At 37.6% G+C, this 27926-nt stretch overlaps 1 protein-coding gene across 1 annotated transcript; it reads right to left on the reverse strand.

The window, feature by feature from the left end:
• gfra1b (gdnf family receptor alpha 1b) lies at window positions 1-27691 on the reverse strand. Its single transcript, XM_015035516.1, has 10 exons — window positions 27058-27691; window positions 26514-26822; window positions 23798-23881; window positions 10481-10659; window positions 10055-10227; window positions 8320-8429; window positions 5943-6077; window positions 4587-4780; window positions 1854-1901; window positions 1-1251 (listed from the first exon to the last, which is right to left on the reverse strand). Exons 1-10 carry the CDS (start codon window positions 27092-27094, stop codon window positions 1111-1113), a joined length of 1410 nt encoding a protein of 469 aa, XP_014891002.1. The 5' UTR covers window positions 27095-27691; the 3' UTR covers window positions 1-1110.
• Between the last annotated feature and the right edge of the window lie 235 nt (window positions 27692-27926).

Below are 27926 nucleotides of genomic sequence, written 5' to 3' on the forward strand. Positions count from 1 at the left end.
ATGTTTAGAAATGAGCCTTTATTGTGTCGTACATTCGTTGAAAGTCTGTTAACTCGATCCATTTAGTACAAACTAACTACGTGTTTTTATCTTTCCGTCCCTTCAGACCAGCTCTAATTGCAGGCAATTAATGTCTGCTGGCTTTTGTCTTTTGACATTAACTCTGCTCGTGGGTATTTACACATTGTTTATTCATCAAACCCTTGCTCCCTTTGCGCTTTGCAAAGAAATAATAACGTGGAAAAAATAGAAGTGTGTGGTCCTCGAATTTCTGGATGAGACCAGTGCCTTTTTTTTTTTTTTATTTCTTTGTAAATTCTATGGATTGTGTTTACAAATACTTTGATACCTAAGAGAAATGATGCACTTTTCCATCAAAATATATTCACATAAAGTCAAATCTGTAACCACATGAGAAAAGAAGCACATCTCATCACATTTCATAAATCACAATTAGGCTGGATAAAGCTCAGTCACCTGTACTAATTTACACTCTCAAAATGTTACAGACAATATTCTTTACAAGCTAACAGCAGCATACTGGAACAGAGTTTGCACCTGTATATTTCTATGCACAAAGTGAGGTGTACATGATAAAAGCCACAAACCACCTTGACGACCAGATCTACAGAGCTGCTCTATAAATAACGCCAAACATGTATTAGAGAACGTTGTTGCGGACTTTTTGGGCAGATTTGTCTTTGTCGTAGTTAGATTTTTCAGACAAAATGGACGTTTGAATGACCTCATTGATCATAATCCAATGCATCTATGAAATGTGTTGTATGTCCATGGTTTTCCCTTTTGCTTCCCACATGTTTAGCTTTTCCCTCAACTGCAACAAATCAAGCAGAGAATACATGATTTCATGCTCGAAGCAGTTTCCACCTGCACTCCACTCAGTCAAATATGCAGAGTCTTTGCAAATGACTTCCACAGGGCTTTGGAAGGCAAATGAGCTGACATCTCAGTGACAGGCGTCCACAAATCTGACCCACGAGTGGCTATGATTTCAGAAAAACCTAGAGGTTCCAGTTCGGTGAGTGTCTGAATTAATATGACTTTGATTGCGTCTTAAGTCCAGAAAGGTTGACCTCCAGTCCTTGGCTCCTACAGAAACAGGAAACCTTTGAGCTGTAATGCTGTTGAGGCCACTGAGAGGACTAAAGTTGAGAGATGCAAGGAGTTCAGTTCAGATGGTGAACGTCCAGCGATGGCATTCAAAGTGCCAGATTCATCCAGCTGGTGGTTCTGAAGGAAAAAACAAATCAGTTAGTTTTTTGTCGTATGGAAAGTTTTATCATTTACTTACAATATTTTGCAGAATTAACACCACTTTTAATTTTTTTCTACATCACAACCATAAAGCTCAATCCATTTTTCTTGGGATTTCATGTGAAGTGAAAACAATAAATGGTTTTCACAGTTCTTTTCAAAAACCCTGGCATGAACCCCTTTACTTTGATGCACCTTATAAAATCCAGCAGACCCAGATCAAGTCACCTAAACAGAATCCAGTAAAAATCAAGCTTTTCTTTAAAACTCACAGATGCTTGTCAGAATGCAATAATTAAAGATGTTGAGAAGTTAAAAGCAAAATGTAAAATGTTATTTTTTTAACCTTTTATTTAACCTGGAGAGTTAAGAACAGTTTTTTTTTACAATAATGACCTGGTGGGGAAGGATACCTACAGAAGCAGCTCAAATAACAGTTAAAAGATTGCTTAGACACATATAGGGAATGAAATGTAACACTTCATATATTAGCTGAAACTCTAATAAATATAGACCCAGGATTGTTTGGTCTTATGGGAACCGTAGAAACTTCAGACGCTTAATAAAACGAGTCTTACCGGACAAAAAGCTGCTTTTGCTGTTTGATTTGAGACCAGATTTTGGACCTTGAAGGGAGAAAAAGAAAACAGAAGTGAGGAGGTAGAAACGCATTAAATTTGATTTCTGTTTTTTATTAAGTTCTCCACAGCCCGACTGAGGGCGATGAAAAACGATACGATACAAACCACAGACTGTTTTATCCCCACAAATCTCTGGTGGTGTAAACTTTTGGTGTAATTTTCCCTCTGCTTGTGCAAGCTCAAGGTTACATCAGTTTATTACATTAAAACTTTTTTCAGTTTCCTCAAAACCTTTGCATTCATATATATATATATAAAAAACTGTATTTGCACATACAAATAGATAAACAAAATAAAATGCAACCTCATAGATACAGTGTTTGGGTGCAGAAAATGATAAGGGGAATCTGCGGTGGTTTGGAAACAGAATAAACACTCCATGTGGTGATTTCTAAGCAGAAAGAATCCTACAAACCAGGGTTATGAGAAAGAATGATTAATTGCTGTATTGGAGGTCTTTCCTCCTAAAGGATGCTTTACGGGTGATAAATCATATTATCGCTATTAAAAGCCAATATGATAGATTGTTTCGGTTAGAGGAGGCTCTGTGATATGATCTCATTTATAAGAAAAAAGCCCCAAAGTATTTATCAGGAGAGAATAGCAGATATCGTGAGCGTGTTGATCGGGCCAAAATCTGTCCACAGGGGTTGCAGCGGGTTCTGAGACAGTTGAGCAAAATTAAGTACAAATAAAAATGGTGAATATACGTAGCATTTTGAATTCAGGGAACTGGATGTTTGTGAAACACAAAATAGTCTTAACGTGATGCAGTGGGTTTTAAAAGCGCACACACCTCTGCTAAAATGCCAGATTCTGGTGGTGTAGAATAAAGTGACATTAAAATGTGACATTAAAACTTGTACAGCTCAACTGAAGAATATGCAAATCTGTTGGGGGGGGGGGATAAAGACGCAATCACCTGGTTGCATAAGGATTCATAGCTTTAAACTAATACTTTGTTCCATCTTTGGACTGAATTTCAGCATTCAATCTTCTATATCACACCTTAATAATTGGTAATAATTATCCATTCCATCTTACAAACGTTCTCCAAATCGATCATCCTCTCGTCAGCATACCTCTTCAGGTGACTCCAACTGATTTTCTGTCATAATTAGCTCTAATCTCTGGTTAGGCCACCCCAGAACTTTCATTTTATTCTGGTTTTCATTCATTTGGATGCATGTTTGGTCCCACTGTAGCACTGAAAAGCTAAATCCATTTTCATCGCCATTTTCTTGCAACCAAATGAAGGTTTTACATCAAAACTGATGAACATATAGAACTGTTCATCTTTAACAAAAACAGATCTATAAAAATGGCCCAGTTAACTCTGAAGAAAAGTAACCTTAGAGCATGATGCTAGATGGTGACGTGCAGCGTTGATTCTTTGCCTCCCCCCTTTATCGAAAGTTGAGTTTTAGTTCCATCAGACTGTAACCCCTCTTCATGGTTTTTAGGGTGAATTTTAGCCATGGCTGGATGTTTTTAAGTAAAGGTTTCTGTCTTGGAATCCTGTTCCAGGAGATTGCCGTCACATGAACGACACAACCAGTACTGGCAAGAAAAAACAAACTTCTAGCTTTTGTGATATCACAGTTGTCTAATCTTTTCTTTAAGCATTGTGATCTTTTGTAACTTGGGTTTGTATAACGAGGTGTTCGTACAATTCTGAGATCCACTACGTCTTATTAAAGCTGTGGAAGTAATGTCAGCACTTTACAGACAGAACGGTTTTTTTCTTCACTTTGACTTTTACAATGACCTACAAACTGAATGCCAAATAAAGTTGAATTAAGACCCAAATTAAGAAATATCTAGCGCAAAATAAAACATGACAATTATTGTTTTTTAGTTCTTTGCAAACAAGATACAAACAAAATAAATAGAAAATGCCACTCACTTGTCATGGCTTTGTTTGGTGACTTAAGACTTAAGAACATTAAATCATTTAAGTAGATTTTAAAGATGCTTTGTGTCTATTAGGCACTGATAAACTATGATTATATGACCATTTATCTTGCCATACAACTCTTCCTCTCTCTGCCATCAGTTCAGAATTTTTAGAATTTAAAAATAGCAACTGAAAATTTGAGTTTGGGAAAATTCAGACACTTTTAATTTGATCATGTAAGAACACTTATGAGTGAGAACAAGTTAAAAAAAAATTCTAGACTCGTGTCCTTTCCAATAACTGATCTTCCAGGATTGAGGCGGGGAATATGAGGGAGATCCCTTTGGCTTTAGCTCCTGCCTGCACACTAACATTGTCACAAACAGACTGAACCTTCAGGCCATTTCTGAGGTTACCGAGGCATCCAATTAGCTTTGACGTGACAGCTTCTGAAAATGTGACTCCACATTGACATATCCACTTTCTGCCCAGGAGGCGGGATTCTGTGCATGCTGTTATAAAACCTTCGCTGATCTATCACAGTGACGGATTCAGACATCTGACAGTCAAACTGAAGCCCTGAATGGATTTCTTGGTGACCTCCTAAGGTCTAAAGTTGGGATGAGGCATTTTCGTTTCCAAGTTCGGGGAAGTTTCTAAAGTTTTCTCCTGATAAGGCTTTCCCAGCATTCCATTTTCATTAAACCTTTCAGCAAAAATAGATTTAAATGTTTCTGTACAGCAAAATTTAAGATTTTCTTTTCAAAACTCACCTGCAAGGGTCCACAAATGTGAAACGAGTCACTATTGGCGCCCAGTTGGTTGACGTCTGTCAGGACGTCCACAACGCTGTTCGTCCAAGCTTTACCCCTACGAGTGATGCTTGGCTCCACAGTGGGTTGAATGGGGGGTTGCGGTTGCCATACTCCAACATCAGTACCGTTACCAAATGCCTTTATGGCATTACCTAAACAAGAAGGAAGTATTGATCCTATCGACTTTCTGAACAGAATAAATGGAGCATGTCAGGGAAACAGAAAACATGGCAGATGTGGGACAAAATTTGCACCAGATAGCATGACTTTCATTCAGCTGCTCTGTGTTTGATATGATGGATTAATACAGTTGCATCACATTTATCGATTTAAAAAGCCCAAGTAATAAAAACAGGCTACCTAAACATATGCAAATAAATATGGTTATGTACTCGCACAACTTTTACGGTTACAAAAGATTTCATGTAATAGATTACCACAAAGTAGTGCATAATTGTGAAGTGGAAGTTTTCAAAGTTTTCTTCAAAAAAAAATGTAGCTAGTAAAAATGTTTTCATTTGTGTTTGTATCACCTGTGATTGCTGAACAGGTCTTGCTCTCTTTAGTTTCATTTGTAAGTTCTTGGCGTGTTTCTTGCATTCTTCTGTTTATCTTTTAGATTTGTCAGGGTTTTCCCCTTCAGTTTAAATCTGTTTTACTCTGTTCAGCCCCTTCTATGTTAGTCTCCACGTTTTCCTTCTCTCACAGCTGCACCCTGTTTTCAATCAGCCACCTGCCTCTTGTCAGTAATCAAACTCACCACTATTTAAGTCTCTCAGTTTCTGCTGTTGCCTTCTTGATTTTTCTCTGTCCTCCTGTCTCATGGTCCTTTGCATTTCTGCTGGCTTCTTGTCCTGATCCCTATCTGCCACTTTGTATGTTTTTAATATGAAGGAACTTTCACTTTACGTTCTGCCTGTGTTTGAAACTAAAACATGACAAGAAACAATGTTTTGAATTATGTCTCTACCAGCTCTGCTCATCTAGTCACTAAAATTTTCCCCCTTTCTTCCAACATTGAATTCTCAGTGAGACTAGATGTGAACGTTGAATTTTCAAGGATTTCCGCAAATTCTCAATTAGCTGTCATTTTTAGTAAAGTGGGGGAACCAATAAATCCCACACTTTTCTTTTTTTTTTTTGTAGAACATTATCACGTTACAATTATTCACTACTTACTTACTCTATTACATAAAACCTCCCAAAATATATAGAAAAACCCCAACTTTTTTCTCAACCTGTAATAGTTTGGGGAGTATAAATACTTTAGCAAAGCATTGTACGTGTTACGGAAAACAGAATGCTGGAACTCACGGAGACATCGATTGTTGGTGAAAAACTCAGCGAATTTATCACAGTCTGGCTTGCTGTTCCCGCTGCTGCTGCAGTCACACCATGGTGACAGGCTAATGCCAGAAGACCGCACATAATTGGGAGTCATCACTGTACCTGCAGCATAAAGCAGAATAGGACCCCTGTTAGTCATTGCTACTCCGGTTGAAACCATTTAATAGGGCACTTGTGGTTTAGCAGGAACTGTTTTTTAGCCTTTTATGCTAAATTAAAATGTCCAGGTCAGCCAGTGAGAGTGGGCTTACTCTGTGTTATAAGGAGCTTTTATTCCATTTACATCGCCCAGGGAAATTGCAGTGAGTGATAAAATGATAAAATTCCTTAGTAAGCTGTAATGTCAAGCAAAGACTAATTGTCTGCCTTTTTGAAGGAAGTTTGAGGCCGAGTAGGTTTGATTTCTGCAATTACAAGCAGATTCTGTGGTGTGGCGTCAGGAACCTGTCGGGTGGGAGAAGTAGAGGGAATAAACTGTGTGAAGCATGATATCTGTGGTGTAGATTGAAATTTCTGCCTGTTGAGACTGCAATTGGCCTCCGTTGCACTGTGTTCAAATCTCATTTCAAAAACTCTGTGGGACGTCATTTTCCTTTCTGCGTAATGAAACCCCCTGATGAAAGGAAGACTGGAACAAGATCTGTTACTGCACAATGAGCTGCAGTGAAATGTTCGCACTGCAGCGTTGCTGCTGTAATATAAGGTGTTTGCCAGCCTGGCTGATCAGCTAGTTTAACCTTTGCTCTGCAGAACAAACACAGGCTAAACTGCTTGGCTTTTCAATGAGCACCTGTAAATGATCTGTTGTATGTATGTAGTCCACATGTGAATGTGTAGAAGAATGCATCAGCTATGCTAGAAAGTTGTTGGAAAAAACAAATAAGGATTTTTAGTCAGCATCATATTGTGGTTGTTAAGAATAGTCTCTATCTTTTTAGTGACCTATTAAGCAAGAAAGTATAAAAAATAACTTTGCTCACTCTGTAATTTTCGTGCCCTGGACAAGATATGAAAAGTAGGATCCTTATTCTTCAAAATGAGTAAAAACAGAGAACATGGCAAGACGACATACGTATGTGTGTTGATTTACAAATGGGTAAAATAGCTATTAACCTAAATAAGAAATAAGTTTAAAACAAAGTTTTAACACACAAGGTTGGGTGAGGACCCGAATATAAAGTATAAAGTTTCATTTCCACTGAGAAAAATAGTTAAAGAAGATAAACAAATCTCAAAGGGGCACTAATGGGATCAGTATGTCTCCATAACAGCAATCTGGAGCCATTTACATGAAGACAACTTTCCATCCCTACCGTCACTGACATAAATATGTGGAGTTGGACAAACTCTACTGGTACTTTAGCTGGAAATTGTGTGTTTTTAGGCAGGTGAGACTGAAATTGTTCAAAGGACAAATGCATGTAAAACTACTCTGTTCCCATTCTAAAGTTTGATGGAAAATCTGAGAAACTTCTAAAAAATGCACAGCAGACTAGACTTTTTCCAAATACCACATTTTAACAAAAATCCTCACTGGGTTTTTAAGTTGTATAATATGGCTTATGGTCAACAGAGCAGTGAAATGCTTCACCAGACTTTCTTTGATGGCAATTTCAATTCACAGACATAAATAAATCTTATTGAAAATTAATTGGAAAATACTGAAGTCTCAGAACTCTGGATGATTACGTAAACTTGTACATCCCCCTCTCTGTATGCGTCAACATTGTGAGTAAGGGGTTGACATAAGTATTAACAGGACTGTGAATAATTGTGTTATACAGTTGAACCAGAAGTTTACATACAGTGAATAGACACTTACACCTTTTTTCTCACCATCTAAAGGTAAAACAGACCAAACGTCTTTTGTTCTAGGTCAGTTAGAATGACCAAAATGATTTCTATTTGCAAGATGCCTCGATACTGAAGGAAAGAACCTGTCAGAGAATTATTTAACATCTTCAAAATCAGAAGACATGCAGAATGAATATTACCTCTTCAAACAATGGAGGAAAGTCCAGATGATGATGACGTATTAGTTTTGGAAACTTCTGATAGGTTAACTGACACATTTGAGGTAATTGGAGGCTGTGGATGTATTTTAAAGCTACAACTGGAACACAGTGATTTCTTGTTTGACGATGACAGGGTATTTTTGTACACAGCATTTTATTCCACACTGAAACAATGTACAAAAATATATTTTGGATTGTTCTAAAATGTTTAATATGAGGTTGTGCTACCACAAGAAGACAATGTTTCACATTTTTACCAGGTGTGGCAATAATTGAGAGCACAGTTCAGTAAGATCACGGGTCCTTGATGAAAAATACGAAGAACTTACCAATAAGACCTGAATAGGAGAGCAGGCAGTTGGCGTAGTTCTCTAGAAGACAGCCAGATATGGAACCAGCTTCGGGCTGACAGTTGCTGAGAAAGTCCGCCAGCCTTGATCTATCAGCAATGGAGATACATGACACATGTTGTCGATGAAAGCTTCTTAAAACAATGCTTTTGTGTCCTACTTCTGAAATCACTCTCCAAGAAAGATCTAGTAGAACAGCTCTTTAGGGTTTAGAGTTTGTTTGCTCATGTTTAAACAAGATACAGTGCAAAGATTGAGTGAATCAATCAAATCAAGATGGACATAACTTCATTAAATGTTTGTATCTATAAATCTGGACAAGTTTTCACCAAACTTTTGTTTTGCTGCACAGTGAAGGTGAAAATTATTCAAATTCAATCAATCAAATTTTATTTGTATAGCACATTTCAGCAGCAAGGCATTTCATAGTGCTTTACACCATTAAACACAAAAACAAAGAGTCATGCAACATTGAATAAACAATCAAAAACATTAAATTTGCTGCTGAAATAATAATAATAAAAAAAACCTCAGTGGGGAAATTCACAACGTATCTAGAGCAAAGTGACGGATAAGTAGGAGACGCCAACATACACAAAACCCTAACAATAAAAAAGTGTAATGAAGATTCAGTTTTGCAGTAAATAATTTTGCAATAAGTAGAAAAATGTTTTAAATAAAGTAATCTATTCTTACAGTGTTTTGAACTTTGCTTCTATATTGGTGCAATTTTCATACGCCTTGCAGATTTCGTCTTAAATCTTTTACCATCATGCTTTATTTTTCCGACTGGAACAAATCATTTTGAACTGGTTCTGACTTGAATCTGATGGACGGAGCAAACAGAATGCCTAAAACTGCCAGGAGAATGAACAGTTTTGTACTTGGCTATATATGGTTGAGATGATACACTCAGTTTGACCTCAGTGTGTTGAATAAAATATTGGTGCTGAAAACTGTCTTTAAGGTCAAAGGTTAGGATACTTCATGCGGAAGATTTAAGATGACACTGAAGAAAGAGCAGGGAACGGTGCTGAAAAAACATCATTCCCTTTAGTTCTTCAGTGATATATTTAGTTCATCATGTTGCAGACATTATATATTTTCACTAGCCACTTTATAAGCTAAACTTGTTCAACCACATGGCAGCAAATCAAAGCACGTAGACATCTACAGGGACGTAATGAAGACAACTTGCTCAAATTCAAACCAAGCTTCAGATGGTGAAGAAGTTAAGTGGTTGTTGGTGCTTTGAGTGCCCACAAATACAGATTGCAAAAAAAAAAAAAAAACCTGGCTCAATGAGTTTAAACTTAGTGGAGACACACAATTTGGCCGCCTTTAGTAAGAGTTGAGCATCATTTAAAAGCCACTGCCCACCTAAATCATCACTTTATGATCTCAGTTTAAACATCCTATCCATGCTTTCTTTCTAATAATCTCCACCTGGTTTCTTGAACAGAACAATGAGTTCAATGGCCTCCACAGTGACCACATCTCATTCCAACAGAGCACCACTGAACTGTGGTGGAACAGGAGATTCACATTGTGTCTGTGCAGCTGACAAATCTGCAGCAACTTCTGGCAAATTCTTAAATCTGTGTCATGGTGGATTAAGGCAGTGTCGAAGGCAAAAGGAAATCCAACCCAGAACCAGCAAGGTGCAAAAGAGGATTCAGTTAACATTTAAACCTGTTAAAGATTCCTGTTTTACCTGCAGATGTAGTTAGTCTTGCATGTGTTCTGCAGAGAAAGACAGTTGGGCTTGTCTTTATCCTCATAGGAGCAAATCGGTACGATGGTTTGTCTTCTGCGTTCTGCACAAGCCATCTGATCTCCCGCTGGACAGGAGCAAAACAGCATCCCGTAGCTGTGCTTAGGCGGAACCTTGATTTTGGAACAAACACAGAAAACACACAAGTCTCAACATGAAACTGTGTTTTTTAGTAATGTACTGCGGCGCACAGGGCTACAACATTTTCCCAGCTGAGACATTTACAAAGACACCTCGTTGAAAGTGAAATCCCATTTAGAACTGTGATGGAAGCAAGTTTTTGATCATTTTGAGAAATGTTAGGCTGAACGTCAGGCATCAGAATGGAAGACAATAAAAGCTCTTAAACCTGGCATGCTTAATTACCTTGTCAAAGAACTGTCGTAGGGCCTTGTGGCACTTGCGCTTGTTGCAGACCTCAGAAGCAGACACCCTGCTAGTGCAGGGGTTGATGTAAGCAGAGCGGTATTTCTTGCAGGTGTCGTTCAGGTTACAGGCTTTGGCAGCACTCAGACAGTTGTTCTCCTTTGTGGATGCAGGCTCAGCTGGGACAGAAAAAATGGAATATGTTGAACTGAAGATTCTAGGCTTTCTTGTAGCATGCTATAACAGTAGTGCATAATTTTGAAGTGAAAGGAAAATGGCAGACTGCACAATGGTACAGTTACAAATACTGTTTCCTGTGTTTGCATCCCAGCCTGGAGTATATTATGTGTGGGTTCTACAGTCCAAAAAAAGTATGTTAGGTCAGTTTGACTCCTTATTTTTGTTCTGCCTCATTAAGGATATCACTGACTCCACATAACTAGAACTTCAACTCTAATCACAAGTAATTCATCAGGAGAATGGCTGGTATGTTAATTTTAGCCTTAATGTTACTTTTCAGGGTGGAATAACAACAAAACTCCAACTGGTGGCAAAAAAGTTTTTAATTGTTGGTTTTGTCTCATCACCACATGGCCGATATTTTACCGGCAGGCTCAGAAATGCACTGACTAAATGTTGCACTTCAACATCTACAACCTTCCTGTAGCCAGTCATTGAGCTTTAGGCATAATTTTGATATTTGACTCGACTTCCTGGCGAAATGTGTATGTTTTATGTAAAGTTCTTTGTTTTTTGGGGGGTTTTTTTTGGCCCTCGTGTGGTTTTTGAATCTGTTGCGCAAAATTTTAATTGTGTGGATGTTGACGTTCAGACAAAAGACAAATGTTAAGGTCGTTTAAGAACAACAGAAACACAGAACCAGCGGTAAAGGACAGTGGTGACAGGATCGAGGTGAATAATGACGTAGGAGGACTATATCTGTTTTACCTCGACTCACAAATCTGAATGATCCGACAGGAAAATGATTCCAAACACAACAAAATTACTTTTGGAATGTAAAAAAAGTCAGGCTTCTGGTCTTCATGGTGTTCCTTAAGCCTTGAAAGTTAGTGGTAAGAATATCCACAAACGCAGCTTCAAAATAAGCCATTTAAACATTTTTATGGTGTAATTTTGTTCTTCTTATCCATTTACATATTACAAACTCATATGGAAATAAGCTCACTCAAACTTGCTTCCATTCTGGTATGCCTTTACTTTCATCTCATAAAAAGAGCATTGTGTGGTCAACATAATGCCCCTCGCTTCCTATTATTTCTCATTTATTGTAGTTAAAACCCTTTCTGCTCCACTGACTCCTGCACAGTGGAACAAACTCTATCCTCGGCCTCGACATGGAAGAATGAGCTCCGTAATTTTGCTTTTTGAGGTGGAATTGAAGCGCACTGAACTCTTCAATGCACCACAGAATGAGCTATGATTAAATCTGAATACATTCTTGAACCTTGAGGTTAATCATATATTACAGAATCCATTACTTATATGTGACGAGTTCTCAGAGATCTGGGCTGTGATCCTGGAGTTCTTGTTTGTGTCTCTCAGGGCAAAGGTCTGACAGCTTTACCCCAGTTAAGGTGACCCCGAGGCAAAATGCACACTGCTGTTGAATTAAAGACAAAATTTTAAAAAAAAAGGTATTATGACAAGGCATTTGTCTGTACATGTATACAAACTGCGAACAGAGAGAGGAGAGCGCAATCCGAAGGTGTAGGTCACAGTGTGGGTTTGCATGGAGGCATTGCACCAGAGCAGAGAACAGAAACATCTTCTTTTGGGGCATTTTTGCATTTAAAAAGGCCATCTTAATGTCATGAAGTGCCTTGCATAAGATTTCATGCTTTTTTGAACTTTTCCACATTTTTCATCCATTCATGGAGAAAAAATATTCAGTGTTCAGTCATTCAGCTTTGCTTTGATCTGGCCGGATGTTCAGAGTTTTGTCCTCCTGGACGTTTTCCTCCAGTACTGCCTCGTTTTGTGCCCCATCCATCTTCTTATTAAATCTAAACAGTCTCTTTCCCTGTTGAAGAAAATCATATGCAAAGCATGATGCTGCCACGATCATAGTTCACCGTGGGGATATTGTAAAGATTTTCACTATATAAATAGTAGACCCCTGGTTAGAGACCACAGCTGCCTTTGAATGACTAAAATCCACAAATACTTAAGGTGCCCTCTAAAAATGCATATAAAAATACATATAACTGCGTATTTTAATAGTTCAGAAATCAAAATTTACCTTAGTATGCACTAATACACACAGTGTAATATACAAACTAACATCTACAGCCTTGCTTATCTTTGCTTTTCAGGATACAGCCAATAAGCACCAAAGGAAATGAATGGCGCTCCAGCCAATAGCATGACATTCTAGGATTTTCATCTTGCCAAACTGAATTTTCTGTTGAATATCAGATAAACTCTACTTAAAAAAATCCTCAAATAAGAGGATTTTCTGCAAAAAAAAAAAAAAAAAAAAACACGGAAGGAAGTTGTGAATATTAAACTTTGAACAGGCAGAAATCAACTCTAGTGTTTAACACTTCTATCTGACCAGAGCAACTCTGACTTTAATTAGTTCACTTTTGAAAAAATCGAACTAGATTCACTTTGGTTATACAAGTAAAGAGCACTGAAAAAACAAATGCACACCACAGTTATTTGTAAAAACAAAAAACAAAATCATATGTGGTTGTAATGTCACAAAATATGAAGAGAAACAAAAATAAGAGGTGAATACTTCTGAGGTTCTTCACTTGATCGCTGTTTTCTGTCTTTGTATTTAAAATTTAGTTTTATAAAAAGGCTGTTTTAAAGTTGTTACTTGTTCTGATTTGTATGGATAGCTGCGTACAAGAGTCTGACTTTATCAGAAAGCATCTGATAAAGTCATCTGGCTTATTGGAGTCTTAATATCTGTGAAATCTCAGAGTTTCAATCATACACGACGAATGAGAAGTCACTTGCGGGTGCCTCTGTATGTTATGATGATAGATGCAAAAAAAAAAAAAATCTGACAATGAAAAACAAATCTATATGCCACTCTTCTTAGGTTGCTGCCCTTGAGCAAGGCCACCACAGCAGACATAACAGAAATCTGACCCTATAGGTAACTCTCAATAGGCTGCTACAAGAGATCTTTCCAGTGATGTCAGTCAGGCGTCGTTGAATATGGTTCCAAAATGTTGTTAATTACGGTGTCCTGGAGCGGGAATTAATTTCAGTAATGCACCGAGGGCAACATGTGAAATTATAGTTATCCAAACTACGGTTTTTAAAATGCTTTCTAGCAAAGTGAGGAGTTGGAGCTGGCATTTGTCTTTTACAGTGGGGGGACATAATTATATCATCCTCCTGCTGAGTGTTCTCACTTATAACAAAATGAACAGTCTCTAATTTAGATGGTAGCTTCGTTTTAATTTGGAGACAGAATATCAACTAAAACAACCCCATTAAATAAAAGTTTAAATCAATTTTACAACACAGATCACACACCCCTGACTTAATGCAGTATTTATATGGAGCATACCTGCCTACAGGATTCATTTCTTCCGATCCAGCTACAAGATCAGAGTGCTGTCAGAAGATGCTACAGACCAAATAATGAATCTGTTAGACCTGGACCATCAGGAGGAAGGTTGGAAACTGTCAGAGATATGAAAATTGTCTTGAGCTCCATGGAAGGTTGATCATGAGAAAGTTGAGGAATTGGCCAACCTAAGAGAAACCTAAGGAGATTATTGATAATCTGGAGGAGACCTCGCTCACCAAGAACGCCGTTGTTGTTGCACTGTGATATCTTGAAGATTCCAGATGTTGAAGGCACAAGTACAGACAGTGAAAGTTTGGCTCTAAATAAGTCAAAGAAAGCTTCAGAGAAAGTGCTGTGGCCTGGTCAGACCAACAATGAACTCTTTGGAATCACCTCAGCCATGTTTAGAGGAAGAGAAATGGTGAGTGTGACCCAAGAATGACATTCCCACAGTGAAGCACGGAGGTGGAAGCGTTATGCTTTGCAGCCGTGCCTATTCTATTAGTCGGTGTATTTTCACAAAAAGCATCTTCCTTTAGCTAGAAAACAAATGTTGTGTTGCAGATGGGTCCTTTAGCATGACAGTGACTCAAAACATCCAACTATCAGAAAGTAGTAGCTAAAAAAAAAAAAATACAAATTAAGTTTATAGTCTCCAGATCTCAATTTTTCAGACGTCTGTGAAAGAAGCTGAGTCTTTAAGTTGACAAATTACAGGAGAATCCAAAGGTTTTCTGTAAAAATGCATATCAACAAAGGAACACAAGTTATTCCCCTGAATAATTTGTCTTGCTTTGGTATGTTTACTTTTCAGTTTTTACTATTTTTTTCAATCTTCTGAATTTTGAGCTCTTTTCAGCACAAACAGTGTTTTGTGAGTTACATCAAGATTTTTTTTTTTTTTTTTCAAAATTAGCTGAACACTTTGAAATATAGAAATCGGTCTGGTTCTTTAATGTTTTTTTTAAATCATGAAAAACAAAGACCACTTTAAAAAGAACAACTACATGATGCTACCAGTGTGGGGTTTAGTTTTAAAGTGACAACTGTGGATAGTCTGACAAGAACGTTCTCAAGCTCTTCCTTATCTTTCACTGTGTAATAAGAGCATTAGGAAAATGCAGCTGTGGACTTACCCTCTTGTCTTTTTATAAGATTTAGGCCTGACATTGTCCAAGAAGCTCAAGAGTGTGACTGACCTGCAAGATAATCCCTAAAGCTCTTACTATGACTAATAATCCCACAGTAACGAGAACCATAAAAGCTCACAGGATTGGATTAAAGGATGCTATGATTTCAAGCTGACGCCCAGCTCCCTACCAACATGCCTTTATCATGATTATTTGAAGTAATCATGTCTGCATGAAGCAAAGTTCAGTAAATCGTAGACTGGCGACCTGCCCAGCTACTACACTCACAAGAACCGGTCATGAAAAAATTAAGATGCCTCATTAAAATAGTCAATCCTTTCAAATGTAAAGTTCAGGCCATGTCATTATCCAATATGTTACTCTGTGAATGAGGAGTGAAGTTAATCTTTTAAACCTTTGCATCCATAAACGTATTGTTCCTTCACAATTCAGGAAAAAGAGACCCAGCGCTCAGAGCCTTTCCCTCATGCTGCCCTCCTTTCTGTCGAATCTCCGGTTAGCATGCATAAATCCCCACCAGAGTCTTAATATTTATGATCAGACTCAAGACCCATTTATTACGTACACCCATGAAATTAGTGAGATCCCTCTTAGCTCCTGCTGCAACCGCTGCTCCTTAATCTTTGTGCCAGTCATTTATTCTGGAATGATATAGTGTTTTTGCAGAAATTACTTGCTAGGATGAAGCACCCAACAGACGCAGCAATATTGTCAGCAATAGTTGAAGTCTGCGAAAGTTTCCCAAATGTTCCCCTTTTGTAGAACGTTTAATCACCAATAGAGAATAAATCACTTGCTTTTAAAGCCAAGCAGATATTTTGTTACCTTGGTGGAACTCCACATTGTGGGATAACAGCGTCTGCTTCAGGTTTGGCTCACTAATCATGATGATGTGCTGTACTGTAAGCTTGAACGGACATATGGCGCATCGTCACTGCAGCATATGGGTGAGCAAGCCAAACTTTTTCACTGAGATGTGCAACTTTCTGACGCACTTATAAAATATGTCATTTAGGAATTCAGATGTTTACTTGTAGATCCATTTCTTTTTCTTGTCCTAGTTATAATTTAGGTTTTGTATCTTCAAATTGTGCAATTATTTTTGAGAAAAGAAGAAAAGAAAAATCACATTTTTTTGTATTTGTGAGTTCACATTTTCCCTAAAGATGACACAATTGTCATTTTTCAAAAGGGTTGGGGTTACTTTTCACAGAAACACATTAATGCAGATGCTTTTAAATGTAACAACTAGAAGTTTGGATTTCTCAAATTCAACATTTGTTTCCAAAATGATTAAAAAACATGGCTGTCAAAATACAAGAATGGTGCTTAGTTGATAAGTTTTGTGTATTGTAACTATTAGTTTGTATGCGCTGTATAAAGAGACACAGGGCTTTTTTTTATTTTTGCTCTGACTATTTTTCACATTTTTTTTGGCTCATATTTAATCAGAATAAACCATTTCTCTTTAGGCTGCTTAGGGATATTGGAAAAAACGTTCTGTTTGCTTCACACTAAGATAACTATAACTTTGGACCCAGATGTTGATGCTATATGGCTTTATGCTATTAGCTTATATCACAACATTTGGATGAAAGGGAGGCATTCACCAAAACAAAACTAAAGATCTCGTGAAGATGCAATTGGAAGCTGATAAATAAGCTCCACTGAAATAAGACTTGGAAGAAGTCATGTCTCCAAAAGTAAGTAAGAAAAAACCATTTTTCCATGCCAACCGTGAAATACAGAGGTGGCAACATCTTATTTTTGTCTTCGAGAAACTGGTGCTCTTCTCAAAATAGATGACGTCATGAGAAAAGAGAACCAGGTGCAAATATTGAAGTAACATCTCAAGACATTTAGCTTTGGATAAGCAGGCAACCAGTTCTGCTATAAAGCGGCTTAAGCAGAACGAGGTTTATGTTTTTGGAGTGGTCCCCACAAAGTCTTACTGTGTCTGATAGGAACATGGGGGCAGGGCTAAACATGCAGGCTGCAAGTCTGACTCTGTCTGGCGAAATGGGCGGAAATCTCAACAAACTATTGTGCGAAACTTGTGGAAGGATATCCAAAACCACAAGATATCTTGTTTACATTTGGCCACAAGCCATGTAGGGGACACGGCAAACATGTAGCTCAGTGGGAAGAGCAGTTGTCAGACAAACAGAAGGCCGTAAATTTGATTCCACCCCCACCCTTCCTTTGAAGTGTCCTTGAGCAGGATACATGACTCTAAGCTATTAATCCATACATTTGTAAATGAGTTATTGTGTGAAATTGTGTTGTGTGATATGGATAGAAAATGCAAAATATGTGCTTTATTTTTTTTTTCATTTGGAAGAAAGTGATCTGGTCAGTTAAAATCAAAATTTAGCATTTTTGGATACATGTAAACCGCTTTGTGAACGGATTTGGGGTCAGCGGCGCCAGTAAAGCTGGTCAGATTAAATGGGAAAATGAATGGAGTTAAACGCAGGGAAGTTCTGAAAGAAAAACGGTTGGATGCTGCGAATGACTTGAGACTTGGGTAGGGATTTACTTCCCCAAGGGACAGGAGCACTAAACATAAAGCTAGATCTACAATGGAGTGGCTCAGATCTGTGTGTTGTAACGGTCCAGTGTCCATTTGTTGCAAGACTTCAATCTGACTGGGCAATTTGGCAAAGAAGATGGAACAAATATGAGGAACTGATTAAGATTTTTCCCACATAAATATGTGTATGCTTGCCAAAAATATTATTGTGTGTTCCTTACAGCCAACAGCACTTTGGTTTTGTATTTCTAAGCCATGGTTAGCCAATGACTGCATTTCCAATGAGTGCATACCCACTTGGCTCGTGGTACTCAGCCTGTCATGGCTCGGCCATCAGGTACATTCATCTTGGTGAGGAATTTCTGTTTTTCAAGCCATTTAACCGAGCCTTCGTCTTCCAGCACCATTTATTTATGTCGGAGTGAAAGTCAGTGAGCCAGTATGCAAATGTGCGAGTGTGTGTGTGTGTGTGTGTGTGCAAGCTGAAGTTGATGTTAAAAATTGTATTTGCTAAATAATGTTCTTGGCGTGACTTATTTTAAGTCAGTTTTGCTTAAATTAACTCAATTTTGCACGTTAGGTCATGGTGAGCTCTTGGAAAAGCAAATTCTGCGTTCTAATATGTTTTTGGATTACAGAGCACAATTTGAGCTCAATCCTCTGGAGTATTTGGCAGGTGAAATATTGGCTTCATACAAGCAGCACGATGTCCTCCAATGTTTGAAATTTCAGGTCTGGTGTTAAAACATCAGAGCATGCACACCAGTTGTTTTCTACCTCTGAGGCTCATTTAACTTTTCCTAATATTGAAGTGAGAAAAGAGGTACGAATCAGGAAAATTATCCGTAAAATACTGAACTACTTGTGTTCATATGCACACTGGACCAGCATAAAAATCTCATGCTTTGGAAGATAAATCTGTTCCCTCGGGGAACTAGAAAAATCCAGATTATTTTAGAGATGCTTTCTGGAAAGATAATCAAGCTGAGCTTAATTTATTGCTCTGTAACTCAGACTACTGATAAAATATGAACTAAGCACCGTAGTTCATGATTGGGTCAAAATCTGTGATTTCCTCCAGGAGAAAACTGCATTTTTGTCTCTTTTGAAATTGGATTTAAAAATATAAACCATTTAAATGTAATGGCATCAAATGAGTGAAGAAATACATAATTTGCTCTCATGTCTATGAAAAATGTAATATAACAAGTTTAGATCCACTTAAGTAAGCTCATTTTAGTATCATGTAAGAATCAAAACCCTGTTTTCCAATGATGATTTTATTTATTATGGAGAAAAACAACAAGCCTTATGTTAAAAAAATACCTTTATCAGATTATTTTTATCCTTTCACACTGGAGGGCTTTTGAGAATAATAATTATCTTGGGAGTCATGCTATTTGAGCATCTGAGTTGGATTTATACCCGGGTTTTGACTAGGCCATTCTAAACCTTTCATTTAGATTTTTTGAATCATTCAACGATGAAGCAGCCGGTCTGCTTCAGATCAAGTGAGGCTGAGCAAAAAGCAAAGCAGAGCGAGACCTCCACACTTCCACAACCATGTTTGACTGTAGGTGATGCTGGTTTCCAAAATGTTGTGCACCATTTTGTTTTTTTGTTTTTTTAGAGTCAAATCAAGAACACTGAGCTTCACTGAGGTTAGAAGTGTGTTTTTAACCCTTTCATGCATGAATTATGATCCTTTGTGTCAGGATTTTTTTTCAATTTTTTTATTTTCTTAAGGAATAAAAAAGTAGGAAAAAAATTTGTAAAAAAAAATATATTTTTCTGTTTTACAAAATTATTTTTAGGTGATCAATTGTAATTTTCTCCAAATACAAAGTTGTTATTTGAAAAATACATCAGTAGCATTATTCTTTAGAGGTCATCTGATGTCACAATATTTTTTTTTTACCTGCAAGACTCGTCTACAGTAGAAGGAGGGACCGGGTCGGTCGGCATCCTTTTTTTTGTCTGTCGGCCATATTGGATTTAACCAAAAAATAATTTATTGCATTTGGAGCTGATGGCCAGTAGTTGATAGTATTTTTTATGATGCATTAGTGTCCACTTCAGTGGTCTGTGTGCATTTATAACATAAAAATCCACAAGAAGCACAAGGAAATGGCTTTTAGATAGCTGTCCACTGCAGTGACCACTATGCATGAAAGGGTTAATGGCTTCTTTTGTAACTTTCTGGAAAAGTTAGGGAAAAATGTTAGTGTACTAAGAAGGTTTACTACTTCTATGTTCCATGTTTCTTTCTTTAATGGATCTCATTGTTGTTCACTGGGGTCCAACCCCCTTTTGAAATTCTTTCCTGTATGATACATGAATTACATTTTTCTATCAACCATTCTTGATTTTTTTTCGAGTGGGATATGATGAATTGTCTTTTTTTTTTATATAGATTTTCTTTTTACCTACTTCATGTTGTCAGGCAGGTTCTGTTTAGGTGATTTCATTATCTACTTGTCTGGCAGTAAACAGGTTTAGATCTGGATAATGAAGATAAACAATGAAATGTGGTCAATCACAGTTGTCTCATAATTTAAAAAGCTTGATTTTAAATTTAGTTTGATGATCTGAAACACTTAACAGTGACAGTAAAAACATGTGAATTCCTCACCAAGGCGAGTTTCAGTTGTGCACATGTGACATCTTTTTGTAGAAACTCCAACCACAACCGTCCGTCAGTTCATGTATTGTATTATGTGACTGAAAGGCAGCTTTACAGATTGATTGTGTTTATTGATTTTTAAAAGATGCAGCATTTCATTTCATCTCTTCCTGGAAACCATGCTTGTAGTTAGTGGTTTGGGTTTCAAGCCTGCAGGTCTGAATTATTAATGTGATGATTACATGACACCCAAAGTAGGAAAAAAAAAAAACACACAAATTCAAATTTTACACTTCTAGAAGATTGCTTTTATTTTTAATATAATTTTATGTATAACTACAGTAATACTTTTATTTAGTCGTAGGTTAATATTATTATTAAAATAATTGGTCACTTCCTGGCATTTCAGCTTTTACCAGTTTCTTATATAACTGCAACCATTTTCTGTTAGACTAAACTCAGAAAACAACCATGTTTTTAAAGCAGAACAGCCCCTCCCCTACCTGTTGCTGTGCCTACCTCTCAGCAGGCTAAAAGAAGGCTTCTGCACTTTTCCCTGACAAAAAAGACAAATTGAGCTGTTTGGAAATATTTATTTTCCCAAAATATCCAGATATGACTTGTTAACTAAACTAGAGTCAAGGACTAGGACTGTAGTTTGGATATAGCAAGCTACATGCTAATGCTAATATATGTGTTGTAGCATCTTAAGATAAAACCTGCATTCATGAACAGCAACATTCCTCAATGCCAATCATTCAAATGATCAGTCCAATATGCTTTTGCTAAAGAATAGCTAACTTCTGATTCCCAATATAATTAATAAAGATAAGTAAAGTTGTAACCATATGCATTACAACAATGTTTGGGGTCAGAAAAAATTTAGAGTTTGTGAAAATCAGGATAAAAAAAAGAAAGAAAATTAGCTGTTAGAAAGGAACCTTAATTACATATACAGATTCTGCCTTTTAATGGGGATTTCACTTCTCATTATTTTTTGAAAACAACATGAATAGTATAATGTAATGCTTAATTGTTCATGCTTAATTGTTGATTTAAGTGTGTGACACAGTACTTTCTTTTCAACTAATTTTGGAGACACAGAGCAAGGAGTAATAGTCGAAGCACCTAGAGCCTTTGTTTTACTTTAGGATGCTTAACAACAACCATCAAGTCAATAACTCAGTTCTATCTTGAGTCATAGGTGCGTTATTTTATGCTTGGCTTAGTTTCAGGCAGGAATGAGGTCACTTACGGTTAATGGACTTGTGATATCTAACCCATTAGGTGAATTACGTTTTTTTTTTTTTCTTTCTAAGGCCGCTGTGGCTGTTTACACAGCTACAAGTTAAAATTGCTGCTCATCTTCAGCCACATAACGTCATAGCTTGTAATGCTCATATAATATAGGTAATACATGTGATGTTTTTTGTGATAACACATAATAATCCTGATAAGTTACCCTGTCAGACTTCCATATTCCCAGTCACTGACTTTGATGGAATAGCACATTAGGCGTGTATCAAGTTTCCAAATGATCTCTTGATCAGGATTTCAGCATTTCTCATTTCTTCAGTGAAATAATTCCAGTTTTTTGCAGCCAGATGCCTCATCTAAGCTACTTCAGGCATATAATGGTTTAGTGAAAACTGCGTAGTGAAAGTTTTACATTAATATAGATTATTGATGTCTCTTGGTCATATTTTCTGTTGACCTTGAACAGTTTTAACAATATTTTTATCTTTCTGATTTCAGCACTTACACACCCTTGAATTTTTTTTTTCCGTTTTATGTTTTAAAACAAAAACGTCAATATATTTTACTGCAATTTTATGTGTTAAACCATCACAAAGTACTGCGTGATTGTAAAGCAGGAGAAAAATATTGCATTGCTTTGATTGTTAGAGCCAAGACATGGTGCAAGCAAGTAGAGCATTAATCAGAGAAAGAGAAAGCCAAGATGGCAAAAAACGATCTGAAACGTGCAAAATAGAATATGTTGTGGAAAATAAATACTTATATCTGCCTGGACAACCCCTCTTAACCTTTTCCTGCATAGCGGTCACGACAGTGGTCAGCTATCTAAAAACCATTTTCTTGTGCTTTTTGTGGATTTTTACATTATAAATGCACACAGACCACTGAAGTGGACACTAATACATCATAAAATACACTATCAACTACTGGTCATCAGCTGCAAATGCAAGAAATTATTTTGGTTAAATCCAATATGGCCGACAGACAAAAAAAAAGCATGCCGACCGACCCGGTCCCTCCTTCTACCGTAGACGACTCTTCCAGGTAAAAAATGGCAAAGAATGAGCAGAAATGTCAGTTTCAGAATTTGAAAAGCTAGTAGACATAATCCAAAAGACTTGCCTCTATTATTGCACATTTTCTTCCATTTCACAACTATGTCTTAAGTTGTGTTTCTATGACACCAAAAACCTATTAAAAAAATACATTAATGGTTGCGGATGTAACGTGAAAAATATATAATGTTCAAAGGAATATTTCTTTTGGCAGGCACCAAACCTCATCATTTCAGCATTTTTGCAGGAGAGTAATGTGGATCTTAATAATGTTTTCTCCACTCTGTTTGAAATACATTAAGACACTCAGTCATTGTATGCTGAGCAGAGTGACTCTAATATGGCAAGTTGGTTTTGCCACAGCGAGAGCCAGAAACAGCAGGAGGCAGAGCACAAGAAACAAAAAACAAAAAAAAAAAAAAAACAAAGCCAAATGTTTTTTTCCATCGAAATAGCGGCTGGCCAGTTCAGCAGATGCATTCCTCCAGCCAGAAAGCCCAACGCTGTGGAGTGCCAAAGGGTTCTGCACATGTCACAAAGCTCTTCCTCTATCATTGCAACTGAATGCAGACAGATGGCTAATTGCTCCTCTGCGAAACTAAATATGGGCTTGCCTAAGTGTATGCTCACAGGTCCACCGTTGATGGCTGTGGACATGTATGACATTTATATTTTCACAAAAGCAAACAAGCCATTTTTTATTTATTTATTTTTTAAAATCCAGGGATTCAGCTCTAACAGGTTCCTGGAACTCAGACGCATCGAGCTCGGCTCTAAAAGGATGATTATTTCACAACTAGCAGATAAATGCGATGTTCAGCATTAGCGCCATGACAGCAGAAAAACACGCAGGCCTCTCATCATCGCTTCGAGGGCAGGAACTCAAATATACTAAATTATTCTGCTTTGTGTACCATGGGTCACAGTGGCAGATAAAAGCTTTTGTGATGGATAATGGGCATTGAAAGCTACAGCCTGAAAACTAGACGGCGATAGAAAAAAGAGCGGTTGTCAGAAACGGTGACGGATGTCTTGCAGTGATGTGGCGTCTTATACGGAGTGCAACTGAGAAATACCAGGGATATAAACAGTGACTTAACACTACACAAACTGAGACCTTTAGGAGGTTAAAAAAAACCTCTTACCAGCTATGATGGGAGCCAAGCGGAAGATGTCTGAGAGCCGGCTATTGACTGGTTCATATGGAGAGTATTCCAGTAAATCGTTACCTGCAGAACAAAACAAATTGTCAACACTGTGTGCTTGAAATTGCATGTGTGTGTGAGACAGAGAGACAGAGTGTGTTTGTCTTAATGGCATAATGGGGCCTTGTCATTACTTTCATCCTGTGGGGACGTCAGTGTCTTTGGAAACGAAAGTGGATTCCCAACGGTTTTGACAAGTAACAAGTAACTTATTTTGTATGCAACCAAAATGAAGCACAGTTCTGTTTATCACGTATCAGTGAAGCAGTATTTTGCTTTATATATGGAGGGACTGACAACTATTGAATACTTCAAAGGTTTTTTTTGTTGTTGTTGTTGTTTACAAAAAATTGACACCAGGCATTGGTAAAAACCCAAATAATCTAGACAAGACAAAACAAATGATTCCAGAAATGTAATTATGTGTAATGAGTGGAATATCACAGGGAATAAATGTTAGGAACATGAAGAGAAGAGGCAACAAAAATGTATGAAATTACCTGAAATCTATAGAATGTAGTTCTGCTTCCTCCTATTAATTTTATTATTGCATAAGAAGCAACTCATGATGGTTAAAAGTCAAGAGTTCTCTGTAGAGCTTCACGATCATATTGCTGCAAAATACAGCGATGGCACTGGCTACAGACATATTTTCATTTCCCCGTGAACTAGCCTTGACCAGATGTTTATTGCTGGAAATTTGTCAAAGGATTCAAAAGCATTATAATCAAAAGATTTTTCCAAGAGACAAGGACCACATGTAGAGCTTTGGAGGTGTGTATTCCATGAAGAAATGCACACAGCTGCCAAAGCTTCTATGCACACTAACTGCTTAATAGTTTTCTGCAAATTATTTACAGAAATAAATGGAATATGCCAGTGACGTTTGGTCAGATGAGACCAGAATTTAACTCTCTGAATGTTACTAACAGAGTCTGGGATGAGATTGTACGGCATATCACTTCAAATAAAATAATATAATAAAGTATTAATAGAAAACCGACACTCTTATTTAGGTATTATCTGTTAAATTTATTTATTTATTTTTTGCATTTACAGAATGTTACAATCATTGACTTGCTTGCACAACTTTTTTTAGTCCTCAACTTTAGATTGAGCATTAAAAATGCACATTAACACAATTCACACATCAAAATCCAGCTTGTGTAGATGTTTGGTCTGTCCTCTACACAACAACCTCATGAACCTCATGCATCATTACATGTCAGTATGTGTGAAGCTTATAATGTGTATCTGCCATGAGGAAATATGAAAAAGCTGACTCTGAATTCAAAAGCTGAAAATGTATATGTGCATTTCTGCAATTTGAGTCACTGAATGAGGAACAGTTTGACTTTATTTTTAAAATAATCCCATAAAATTACAGGCAAAGAGAAAAAATGGCCTTGTTTCCTATGGTCCAACACCCGACATACCTCAACCTTTACTTGCAAAGTGTATGCTCCTCATATAGAGCAGGGTTCATGCTTTGACCTCATACGTAATAAAAAAAATTACCCCAATAATTATTTAGCTTAATCAAAAAAAGGACCTGATTGCATTGTGTTACCAATGCATAAAGTTTTTTATATGTTTGAAACAAATACTTCAGCTGTTAAAGCTGCTGTCATATTTACATATTTAAATTGAAGTTCTTCTTTAAGTTTGTCTTTTGTTCTTTAAAAAACTTTTTTAAAAAAGGAAGCAGCTTGAATAGTACAGCACATAAAAGACATACTAAGCTCAGACTGTAACGTGAGATGTTGCAGTTGTTACCTTTAGGGTAATGATAATAAAACAAACGACTGTCTGACTGTAAGATGACTCAAAGTTAACCCAACATCCTGAGGCCACTGGGCTCTCCAGCTTATGAAGGCAACCATGACTTCATATGACGCGCTCTCAAGTCATTACATTTCCACTCTCGCGGAGTGTTGTGTGGGTCATTTCCAGTGTCTCAGTGTGATTCTGGCAGCCGATGAAATCGCAAATCATGACACATGAATATGTCCTTCTTGCCAAGGTTGGTGTTTGACCCTGGTGGAGTCATTCCTGCCCTCAGCTTTAAGTATTTTATAAGCTACCAGAATGGACTGAAAGGTGTCAGTTTATTTATATTTCCAACGACAAGCTGTGGAAGCATAGAATAAAAGAACAACGTTCGTTTTACTCAAACATACACATATAAAAAGCAAAATGAGAGAAACTGATCATTTTAAGTGGTCTCTTTTTTTTTCTCCAGAGCTGTATGTTGCTATTCATTCTTCTAGCTTTGAAAAGCAAGTTGGGGTCCAAAAGTAATGCTGCAGAATTTAATATTGAATAAATTTCCCTCTCATTTCCCTGATGTGTTCTACCATCGTTAGCCCAAATCTGCGACCAAGCGTCTCAGTCAAAGCATTTCTGCCACCTCCACTCCATTCTGGTAGGATGTCTTACTCAAAATCTAATTCACTTAGACAAGTCAAACCTGAACTTCATTATTCTGCAATGAACAGAGAGTTTTAGAAACAAAGTCTGACATTCAGTAAACATTTGTTTCATTTGTTATTTAGATTTAGACACATGTATTACAGTGGCCAACCCTGAACTGAATTATTCATTGTATTTGCGTATATTTTCTATGCATTATGCCTCCCTTGAGTTTAAAGCTCACCTTGTAAACTCTGAAATATGCTCCAAAAAATCCTGAGGCAGTTCTTCTCCTTCTTCATGCCTCTCCTGCACCTGCAGTTGTACAGGGAGCTCTGCTTCATGGCATCTATGGCGCTGCGGCACTCGCCCTGCGCCTCGGGACCGGTGACCGCGCTGAAGTTGCTCTCCCTCCCCGCCACGCACTGCCTCATCACCCGGTACTTGGTGCTGCAGGAGTACTCCCTCAGACAATGCTCGCTGGCCTTCACACAGTCCAGACGGGCTGCGCGGGAGGCTGCGCCGCCGTCACCTTTCAAGGTGACCACCGAATCTGAGAGTCGGGGGAAAACTCAAGTGAGGTTTGTGAATAAATGGAAACCATTAGACTGTTTTACGCGCGCCAGCGCTTGAGAAGGAAAATATGATGGCGTAAAATAGGGAGTGAGCGCTACAAACTTGATCAGTCATAACACAAAAAAATGGATTTACAGCGAGAAAATGAAGTTAAATCAATCTGATGCAGTTTATGGAAATGTTAGAAGTCTAAAGAAAAAAAAGCTACTTACCCCAAATGGATAAAATAAAGACAAAAGTTAAAATCATTGCGCTTTTTGGATGTTTTTCAGGATCTAATCAACTGTTGCTGGAATTAAAATAAACTGTGAGAAGAACTTGTCAGATCGATCCACTTTCCGTCTGGTTGCAGCTCAGGTGTGTTGAAATGACGACGCATTGTGTTAGATCCGACAGGGACAATCCAGATTCTGGAATAAAACCACCGCCTTGTGAATCCGTCGGAGGTTTTTTTTTTTGTGTGTTTCCTGCAAAGCCCTCAGAACAAGTAGCCTAAGTCATGAATCAGCGCTGACTGACTGTTCCCACTTCGCTCCGCTGCTGTGCCGCCTGCTCTGACTGAGCAGCCGAGGCGCGCTGACTGAGTTGCGCATGAGGAGGACAAACTTTCTAAAAGCACAACAGCGAAAAGAGTCGCTGCTCTAAGCAATTAGTGGAATTTAATGAAGGTTCGGAGAAAGTTGGATTTGTCCATCAATGCGCTTAAATTATATCCCAACATCTGAAAAAGTAAAAAAAATTAAATGAAATAAAATTTTTAAAAAAATCCTCCCATGCAGAGCAGGTGAAAAGACAAAGTAGTGACACTTTGATCCGGACCGTCCTCCACTCCGTGGGGAAACTGAAGGGATCGAGATGTGCAACCCACGAGATATGTGACGTCATGCGTCTTTCCGCCGACTGATCGTAATAAAACCTTTAGCATCCGGACCTGAATTTAAAGGAACATCAGTACTCGATCTACTTAATTTTGTATGTGAGGAATGTTGGATTATTTTACTAATTCAGTCCAAAAAGTGAATGTCAAATGGATTCAGTACACAGAGTAATTAATATCTTTCAAACCTTTATTTCTGTCCAG

Source organism: Poecilia latipinna, unplaced genomic scaffold, assembly GCF_001443285.1.
Source record: "Poecilia latipinna isolate Pla-1442-1.1 unplaced genomic scaffold, P_latipinna-1.0 Scaffold337, whole genome shotgun sequence".
NCBI classification, from domain to species: Eukaryota; Metazoa; Chordata; class Actinopteri; order Cyprinodontiformes; family Poeciliidae; genus Poecilia; species Poecilia latipinna.

Excerpts from the sequence above, each read along its gene's own strand:
- gfra1b (XM_015035516.1), bottom strand. The coding sequence starts at position 27,094 with ATGATTTTAACTTTTGTCTTTATTTTATCCATTTGGG. Across the intron at positions 26,823-27,057 it reads CTTTATTTTATCCATTTGGG|ATTCGGTGGTCACCTTGAAA; the intron begins GTAAGTAGCTTT and ends CCCGACTCTCAG. Across the intron at positions 23,882-26,513 it reads CATATTTCAGAGTTTACAAG|GTAACGATTTACTGGAATAC; the intron begins GTGAGCTTTAAA and ends TTTGTTCTGCAG.